Source organism: Nerophis lumbriciformis, linkage group LG09, assembly GCF_033978685.3.
Source record: "Nerophis lumbriciformis linkage group LG09, RoL_Nlum_v2.1, whole genome shotgun sequence".
Classification (NCBI taxonomy): Eukaryota; Metazoa; Chordata; class Actinopteri; order Syngnathiformes; family Syngnathidae; genus Nerophis; species Nerophis lumbriciformis.
The window spans coordinates 23530186-23540525 of record NC_084556.2 but is presented as its reverse complement, the minus strand read 5'-3'; the positions used below and the strand labels follow the sequence as shown (position 1 = coordinate 23540525).

The following is a 10340-nucleotide window of genomic DNA, read 5'->3' as shown; positions in this document are numbered from 1 at the left end:
AAGCAAAAGTAAAAAAAAAATATTGTACATGTTTATGTATTTAAATGCAAATATATAGAATGAGTATAATATATAATATATATTATCTATACATCTAAGCCCTATACATAATTATTAGGCTGTGAATCTTTGGACACCACAGGATTCGATCCTTAGGGGGTTAACGATTCGATTCGAGTCGATCGTCGACTCAAAATCAATCCCTTTTTAATAACATTGGGTGCCAGTTGTATGATTAAGTACATTACTCCATAAAATAAATAACAACCTAAATTATATAAAATCATACAATAATCATTAATACCATACTTATCTTAATGTGCCTTTCTAAAAATTCAAAGGTCCTTGTACAAAACAAGTAAAGCAAAAGTCAGAATAAATCTAATTATAAATAAAAGTACAATTAAAAAAAAAGATTCAGAATAAGTATTTAGAAAATCTAAATTTAGAAAAGGTATATTTCGATTGCTATTTATTCAGAAGACTTCTTGGTCAAGGTCAGAGCAGAGCTTTTCCTCTGCACGTTGCAGTCTTGTGAAGGGCCTGTTTCCATGGAGACGTTGTTCACAGGAAAAAGGTCTGAAGTCCGCAGTACTTGTGGTGTGATGGCTGAGATGCAAAAATGGGATGTTAAATAGAATGTGTTAGGACGCGTGCTCCTGTGAGGAATTCTACATGGAGGAAACATCACTGCATAATGTTATCTCAGCTAAGATTTTATACATCGGGTTACAAGTCATATGTAAACATTGAGTGATTTAAAAAAAAAAGTGTGCTGCAATAATAATAAGCAATATTGAAAGCCCACCAAAATAAATGTTATTTGATCAAAACCCGGCATAATCAAAAACATGAGCTGAAGTCTAACGTTGAGACCAGCGAACATGTCTTCCAGGTGAGCGAGACGAAGATAGAATGATCCACACCTGCCTCCTGCGGTCACTCAGGCATCAGACGGGAGCCTGAGGAAGGAACCTGCCCTTACCTGCACCTCCAAACAAGATTAAAGGGAGGAACAGACAACAAAAACACTCCCACACCGTCTGCAGCAACAGCAAAAAGGCATCAGAGGCTCTATAAAAAGCCCTGGAGCCAAATAGATGACATATAATATAAATAATCTGTCACATCTTCAAATTTTGAATTCACTAAATATTAATCAAAAATAAAGTAATAAAGTTAGAGAAAGTCAAATATGCAAATATATTTTACATAACATAGCTTTGCTGTTTCCAATAGTCTACTGAAAAATTGCCAGTCAAAGATACTCTATGTGACAGGAGAGCTTCTCCGTTTTTAAGAACCTATGCAGAAACGTCAGCCAAAGATTATCTACAGAACAGGATACCGCTACTACAAACCTACGACAAAAGGTGCGAGTCAAATCTTTAATATGACAGGACCCTATATGTTAGTTTTAAAGACCACTTCAAAAAATGCTAGTCAAAGATCCCCTATACTGTATAATGAACGCGCTTTGTTGTTTTTGAGAACTTATAAAAATGCTGATCAAAGATCTTTTAAATAAATGGAGCGCTTTGTTAGTTTTAAAGACCTAATACAAAAATGCTAGTCCTTTACATAACAGGAGTGGTCTGCTGTTTTTAATACATTCTTTATATAATACGAGCACTATGTTAGTTTTAAAGACCTACTGCAAAAATGCTAGTCAAATATCCCCTACATAATAAAAGTACTTTATTCGATAACTTACTAAAAAAATGCTGGTCAAAGATCCTTTATGTACTGTAACAGCAGCACAATGTTCGCTTTAGGGACCTACTGCAATAATGCTTGTCAAAGATCACCTATACAATAAAAGTGATTTGTTGTTTTTGAAAACTTACTGGGAAAAAAAAACCCGGTCAAAGATACTTTATGTACTGTAACAGGAGCACTATGTTAGTTTTAAGGACCTACTGCAAAAATGCTAGTCAAAGATCCCCTATATAACAAAAGTGATTTGTTGTTTTTGAAAACTTACTGAAAGAACGCTGGTCAAAAATCGTTTATATAATAGGAGCACTATGAATTAGTTTTGAGGACCAACAGCAAAAATGCTAGTCAAAGATCCTTTACATAACAGGAGTGTTCTGCTGTTTTCATTAAACCTTTTGCAAAAAAAAATCTAGTCAAATATACCTTATATAATAGAAACACTATGTTAGATTTAAATAAATAGTTAATAATTCAATAATTTAAATAACTACTGCAAAAATGCTAGTCAAATATTCTCTAATAAATAATGTGTTCTTGTTTTGAGAACTTATTGAAAAAAATGCTGGTCAAAGATCTTTTATATACTGTAAAATGAAAACTATGTTAGTGTGGAGGTCTTCCTCTCTCTCCGGGTTCCACGGACAACCAATAATTGACATAACGGCGAGCAGTTTCGTGACTTTGTTTTATTCTTTCAATAAACCTTCGTCTTTCGTCGGGTCACTTTTCAGCAACTCCTCCCACTGCTCGCTCTTCGGTTGCTTTTCAGCCTCCCGCGTCGTCGCCTCCGTCTCGCTCTCGGTCGCTTTCGCTCTGCATGCACTGCTGTTGGCTCTCCAACTCCTTCTGCCCCGTTCTTCTCTGCTGCTGCCCTTTTACACCCTGACAGGTGATTATAGAATTACGCGCAGGTGGGCGATCCACACACCTGACGTCCATCTCGGAGTCGGTCCCGGCGCGCCCCGCCTTTCTGCAGGTCCGCCGGCCATGCCTCCTCGCCACCATCTTGGAGTCGGCCCCGGCGTGCCCCGCCTCGCTGCAGGTCTGCTGGCCACGCCTCCCCACAGTTAGTTTTAAGGACCTACTGAAAACATTCTAGTCAAAGATCCTTTATATAACAGGAGCACTATCTTAGTTTTAAGGACTTACTGCAAACATTCTAGTCAAAGATCCTTAATACAACAGGAACACTATGTTAGTTTTAAGGACCTACTGCAAAAATGCTAGTCAAAGATCCCCTTTATAAAAAAGTGCTTTGTTGTTTTCAAGAACCTATAGCAAAAATGCTAGTCAAAGAGTCTTTATATAACAGGAGAACTACGTTAGTTTTACGGATCTACTGAAAAAATGCTCGTCAAAGATCCTTTACATAACAGGAGCACTATGTTAGTTTTAAGGACCTACAGTAAAAATCTAGTCAAATATCCCCCATATAAAAAAGTGCTTTGCTGTTTTCAAGAATCTATAGCAAAAAAGCTAGCCAAAGTGAATGAGTGAGTGAGTGAATTACATTTATATAGCGCTTTTGCTCAAGTGACTCAAAGCGCTTTGCATTGTGAAACCCAATATCTAAGTTACATTTAAACCAGTGTGGGTGGCACTGGGAGCAGGTGGGTTAAGTGTCTTGCCCAAGGACACAACGGCAGTGACTAGGATAGCGGAAGCGGGGATCGAACCTGCAACCCTCAAGTTGCTGGCACGGCCGCTCTACCAACCGAGCTATACCGCCCCAAAGATAGTTTTAAGAACCTATACCAAAAATGCCAGTCAAAGATCCTTTTAATAACAGAACTATATTAGTGTTAAGGACCTACTGCAAAAATGCTCGTGATATGACAGGGGCACTATTAGTTTTAAAGACCTACTGCAAAAATGCTAGTCAAAGATCCCCTAAAAAGTGCTTTGTTGTTTTCAAGAAACTACTGCAAAAAAGCTAATCAAAGATAGTTTTAAGGACCTACTACAAACATGCTAGTCAAAGATCCTCTATATAACAGCAGAACTATGTTAGTTTTAAGGACTGTCATGACTTGGTCCTGGGTGTTAGCTTTTCCGGGATGCAACGGAAAGTTGGCTCGGGTAAAACGGGAATGTGAGTACATTTTTTATTTAAAGACTATAAATACAAAACAAGGAAGTAAACAAAAGGCGCGCACAATGGTGGAGAACAAACTATGAAACCAAACACTTGCACAAAGGCAAAAACTATGAACAACAAAAAACACTAACTGTGGCTTAATAAACAAAAACTTACTTGGCATGGAAATGGCATGAAAAAAGAGCAGCAAGGATCATAAGCGTGTGGAGAGTGTGCAGAAGCATAAATATGGAGATGTCGTCAGAACGACAAACTGAAAAGAATGAACTTAAATACTATGGACATGATTAGTGAAAGCAGGTGCGTGACTCAAAACGTGAAACAGGTGCGTGACGTGACAGGTGAAAACTAATGGTTGCTATGGTGACAAAACAAAAGTGCACAAAAAGTCCAAAAACCAAAACGAACATAACCAAAACGAACATGACCAAAACAAAAACATGATCACACAGACATGACAAGGACATATTACAAAAAATGATAGTCAAAGATCCATTATATAACAGGAGCACTATGTTAGTTTTAAGGACCTACTGCAAAAATGCTAGTCAAAGATCCCCTTTATAAAAAAGTGCTTTGTTGTTTTCAAGAACCTATAGCAAAAATGCTAGTCAAAGATTCTTTATATAACAGGAGAACTACGTTAGTTTTACGGTTCTACTGAAAAAAATGCTCGTCAAAGATCCTTTACATAACAGGAGCACTATGTTAGTTTTAAGGACCTACAGTAAAAATCTAGTCAAATATCCCCCATATAAAAAAGTGCTTTGCTGTTTTCAAGAATCTATAGCAAAAAAGCTAGTCAAAGATAGTTTTAAGGACCTACTGCAAAAATGCTAGTCAAAGATCCCTTATGTAACAGAAAAACTATGTTAGTGTTAAGGACATATTGCAAAAATGCTAGTCAAAGATCCCCTAAAAAGTGCTTTGTTGTTTTCAAGAAACTACTGCAAAAAAGCTAATCAAAGATAGTTTTAAGGACCTACTACAAACATGCTAGTCAAAGATCCTCTATATAACAGCAGAACTATGTTAGTTTTAAGGACATATTACAAAAAATGATAGTCAAAGATCCATTATATAACAGGAGCACTATGTTAGTTTTAAGGACCTACTGCAAAAATGCTAGTCAAAGATCCCCTAAAAAGTGCTTTGTTGTTTTCAAGACACTACTGCAAAAAAATAGTCAAAGATAGTTTTAAGGACCTACTGCAAAAATGCTAGTCAAAGATCATTTATATAACAGGAGAACTATGTTAATTTTAAGAACATATTGCAAAAAATTATAGTTAAGATCCTTTGACCTGCTCAGCGGCCTAGTAGTTAGAGTGTCCGCCCTGCGATCGGTAGGTTGTGAGTTCAAACCCCGGCCGAGTCATACCAAAGACTATGAAAATGGGACCCATTACCTCCCTGCTTGGTTGGTATTGGGGGTTAAATCCCCAAAATTATTCCTGGGCGCAGCCACCGCTGCTGCTCACTGCTCTTCACCCTCTGGGAGAGGGTGAGGTTGATGGGTCAAATGCAGAGGATAATCTCACCACACCTAGTCTGTGTGTGACAATCATTGGTACTTTAACTTTACTTTATATAACAGGAGCATTATGTTAGTTTTAGGGACCCACTGCAAAAATGCTAGTCAAAGATCCACAAGCACACTGCTATTGATCCAATTCTGAAGATTATTGGAGAAAGACTATAATCTGTACACATGATAAGAGAAAATGTGTATTAGAATAGAGTGCGTGTCTAAAGGGGACACGGCCAATGAGGGTGGGCTTGGAGACGGATGGGTGGGCAGGAAACAATGATGTCACTGCGCGACAGATGAAGCATCAAGTCAAGGGGCTTCCTCTTGCTGGTCATCATTGAACAGATGCACAGCAGCAGCGCTCAGGGAGAGAACCTGTTGTCAACCTGACCAGGTAGGACTTATTCGTATTATTCTATAAAAATCACACAACTGTAAAAAAAATATACTAAAAATGATTTTGTAAAGTCCTATTAATTCATAGAGGTATGATACAACTATGGAAAATATTTGATGTAAAACTATGTTTTATGTTGTATACATGTAGTGTGTGTTCCGGAGTCTGTCATGGCTCAAAGGAAACCATCTGGAGGTTGCTGCCGCCCCAAAGCTCCCATCAACGAAGACAACGCTCGTTTCTTCCTGCTGGCCGGCCTCATTTTTATTTACTTGCTGTGCGGGGCTGCCATCTTCTCCGCCCTGGAACACCCTTTTGAGCTGCGTGCTCGCCGCTTGTGGAGGCAGCAGCTGGACAACTTTACCCGGCGACACGCCATCCACCCGAGGGCCCTGCACACTCTCCTTCGGCAGTATGAGGATGCCAATGGAGCGGGGATCAGAGTGGACGCATTGAGGCCCCGCTGGGACTTTTCGGGAGCTTTCTACTTTGTGGGCACCGTAGTCTCTACTATTGGTAAGTCCTGGAATATTTAATCATATACTTGTTCCCATACGTCCATTTTCATTCATTGATTTTCTATCCTGTTGGAAAATCTAGTGAGCTGGAGCCTACCACTGCTAACTTTGGACAGGAGTCATGTGATTGGCTGGTGATTTTACGTAAAGTCACTTGCGATTGACTCCAGCTCACACGTGATCCTTGACAGGATTGATAATGAACTAAAAAAAGTTATGTTTCAATCATAAAACCTTTAAATGTACAGATTTTTTGAAGATAACATTTCAAGTTAAAGTTAAAGTTAAAGTGCCAATGATTGTCACACACACACTAGGTGTGGTGAAATTGGTCCTCTGCATTTGACCCATCCCCTCTTCCACCCCCTGGGAGGTGAGGGGAGCAGTGAGCAGCAGCAGTGGCCGTGCTCGGCAATCATTTTGGTGATTTAACCCCCAATTCCAACTCTTGATGCTGAGTGCCAAGCAGGGAGGTAATGGGTCATATTTTTATAGTCTTTGGTATGACTCGGCCGGGGTTTCAACACGAGTCACGTGCCATAATAGGTTAAAAAAGAATAAAAAAAATAGCAAAGCCACTTATAAACTTTAAATAAATGAAATCATGGGAATCAGGCCTTCTTCTTCTTTCTGATGTGTCCGTGGTAAGCTTACCTTAAAAAAACAAACTCAAGAAATTGACGTCTAAAAATGACAGTTAAAAAAATAAATCACATCAATAAAATTAAGAAATTGACGTCTCTCTTGCGCAGGCGTCTCCCAGACAAATACACACATATGTTACATTAGATTAGATTAGTTTATTTCAAGGGGGACAATGCAATTTCATAAAACACATGACTACACATGGTTAAAAAAGCCAGAATTAGCCAGAAGGCTGGTTTTCATTTGTAGTCCCCTGGCCATGATGTAAAAAAGGCATTAAAATTACAATTTTAAAAGAAGTGAAGTGAATTATATTTATATAGCGCTTTTTCTCTCGTGACTCAAAGCGCTTTACATAGTGAAACCCAATATCTAAGTTACATTTAAACCAGTGTGGGTGGCACTGGGAGCAGGTGGGGAAAGTGTCTTGCCCAAGGACACAACGGCAGTGACTAGGATGGCGGAAGCGGGTATCGAACCTGCAACCCTCAAGTCGCTGGCACGGCCACTCTACCAACCGAGCTATACCACCCCAATTTTAACAATTTTAAAAGAAAAAGAAAAGTAAGACAGAGAAAAAGAAAAAAAACACACAATACATACAAAATACGATTAAAAAAAAATACACATCACAACATAACATTTATTTTAGCATCAAAACAGGCTCATCTTTTAGTGCTGGCAGCTGTAGGCGTTGATAAGCCACATTTTAAATTTTTCTGTGAAGGCCTTGTAAGTTGTGACCATTGTCACCTCGGGTAATGAGTTCCAAACATATGCGCTACTTACTGAAAGTGCTCCTGCGCAGAGGAATATAACAGTCACCTCTGACAGAGCCTCGAGTGACACGCTCACAGCTGTTTCTTTGGCTGATGAGCTCTGCCAGAGGATCTGGAGCCAATTCATGCAGTACTTTATAGCATGTTTACCCTTACCTTTGATTTGCCTTCCTCGTGCTCATCCAATCACCAGCCAGGGCACATTCACAGCCTTGAAGACAGTCGGAAATTATGGAACTATTTTCAAAAATGCATATAATGGTGGTCAAATAATCTGCTCTGAAGGGAGCTACAACAAAGAGGCTGTACTACACTGCATCTTTTTCAGACTTTTTTCCTGGAAAAAAATATTGTCTTGTGTCCGGGTCAGAATGTTGTTTTTCTCTGAACCAAAAAAATGTAGGAAAAAGCAAAACACAAAAGTGTATCCTTTAATGCACACTAAACTAAGATCTTATTATGTATAGGAATGGGTACCAAGTTTGGTACCTTTATAGGCACCGACTGAATTCCGTCGGTACGACAGAGTATTGATTCACATAAATTCAAACAGTACCATATTAACCTTTTGCCATATATACCTTTGTTGCACGTGACGTCACGTCCGGTTTCAGACTCAGCTGGCTCAAACATTTGGTGGGGAAACAAGCACGCAAGCAGCATTTAGAGCGGACTCAGTCAAACTGCCTCTAGGTAATGTTGCGATTTTCCAAGCAAACACAGCAAATATGCATAATAAAAAACACTTGAACCCACAGTAAGGTTCCACTTTTCAAAATACATTAATTTCCATTGAATTTGCGCCATAGACATGTTACTAATTGGCATTAGCAATTTCACAGGGCAATTTCAACACCTCCGCATTTGGTAATGAAAACTACAACTAAAATGCATGTCACAATCAAACCGCAAGTGTGTATCAAGTACAATACTTTAAGTATAAACACTTTTTAGGGAACAATAAAAAATACATCAAATTTAATGGCAAAGACTACATCCTGACAAGGCAACAAACGAGTCTGTACACAGTTGTCATAAAACGTCTTCAAATTGCAACTGCATGCAATGTTTACTATATAATACCAGCAAATGAGACCAAATATAATTTAAGAAAACAAGATATAACAACTGGCCATCACAGTATCAGCTAATTGTAAAATGTTGAATATAGAAATGTTATATTATTATTAAACAAATGCATTAACACATGAACACACAGAAAAATTGTTACAGTGATTTCCAGGTAAAGGGAATTGGTACCGTATCAATTCAAACGTGAAAGATACCCATCCCTAGAGACGTACATAATTCTGAAATTTTGAGGCTTTCATTAGAGTCGACTTATATTCTACCTAGCTTGTAACCTTTCATGTTTTTACTCTGTAGGCTTTGGGATGACCACACCCGTGACCATAGCTGGAAAAATCTTCCTAATCTTTTACGGCCTCATCGGCTGCGCGGCGACCATCCTCTTCTTCAACCTTTTCTTGGAGAGGATCATCACCATGCTGGCTTACATCATGCGCTGGTGCCACGAACGCCGGCTGCGCTGCGGCGGGGTCGGGGTCGAGTCCAGCAGCAGGCAGGAGGCATCTGAGGAGGAGGACAGCTTGGAAGGATGGAAGCCCTCCGTCTATTATGTGATGCTGATCTTAGGACTTGCCTCCATAGTGATCGCATGCAGTGCTTCTACTCTGTTCTGCTCCATGGAGAACTGGAGCTACGTGGACTCTTTGTATTTCTGCTTTGTGGCCTTCAGCACTATCGGCTTTGGGGACCTAGTTAGCAGCCAGAGACAGCACTACGAGTCTCAGGAGGCCTATCGGCTCGGGAACTGCCTCTTCATCCTAATGGGAGTATGTTGCATCTACTCGCTCTTCAACGTCATCTCCATTATCATCAAACAAACTCTCAACTGGATCCTGGAGAAGCTTGTGTGTCCCGGAGACCAGCGTCTCTGCTCCTGCTCTGCAAGCGGACGCTGGTGGGTCTGCTGCCCCTGCCTGCACAACAAAAAACGCAACCAGAGGCGTCCGCTGGCCCGCCTAAGACAAAAACGTTTGAAACGAAACGCTGTCCGGCCGCTCTCCACAAACTGCCATGCGGGAAGGCAGCGCTACGCTGACGGCTCGGTGGAGACGGTTTGCGACAGCGAGACAGACGGTGTTGCGGCGGCGGACGGGATGTACGTTGGCCGCCGCATGTCTGGGGAAATGATCTCCGCCAATGAGTTCATGGTGTCCAATAAGGTGTCTTTGGCGCTGCTGCAAAAGCAACTAAGCGAAACAGCTCACCAGGGACCGAGACAGAGCCACGGACATCAGAATGGATTCTCCGGGGGGGTGGGAGCTCTGGCCATCATGAATAACCGCCTACAGGAAACCAGCGTGGACAGATAGCAGCGCTTTTTCACATTCTTCTTGATATGCTCTTAGCTTGCACAATTGCACATTGTAACTGTACACAATCACAACTTTATCAAGTAATTCAGGTATTTATTAGAGATAAAGTCAAGACCAGAGGTGTCCAAAGTGTGCCCACACTTTTTGAATTCAAATGTGTTTTTCACCTTTTTCATCAAAGTGTTGGCACTTGCAACGTTCTTTGGCCTCATGGTGGTGTAACGGCGGCTGTGTACGTTAGTAAACCTTGC

General features: G+C 40.3%; 1 protein-coding gene across 1 annotated transcript; it reads left to right on the top strand.

Annotated features, from left to right (window-relative positions):
• The first annotated feature begins 5912 nt into the window (after positions 1–5912).
• On the top strand, positions 5913–10086 carry kcnk12l (potassium channel, subfamily K, member 12 like). The gene is made up of 2 exons (XM_061961574.1): positions 5913–6261; positions 9074–10086. The coding sequence occupies exons 1-2, from the start codon at positions 5916–5918 to the stop codon at positions 10084–10086; spliced, it is 1359 nt and encodes a 452-aa protein (XP_061817558.1). The 5' UTR covers positions 5913–5915.
• The last annotated feature ends 254 nt before the right edge of the window (positions 10087–10340 follow it).

Excerpts from the sequence above, each read along its gene's own strand:
- kcnk12l (XM_061961574.1), top strand. The coding sequence starts at position 5,916 with ATGGCTCAAAGGAAACCATCTGGAGGTTGCTGCCGCCCCAAAGCTCCC. Across the intron at positions 6,262-9,073 it reads CACCGTAGTCTCTACTATTG|GCTTTGGGATGACCACACCC; the intron begins GTAAGTCCTGGA and ends TTTACTCTGTAG.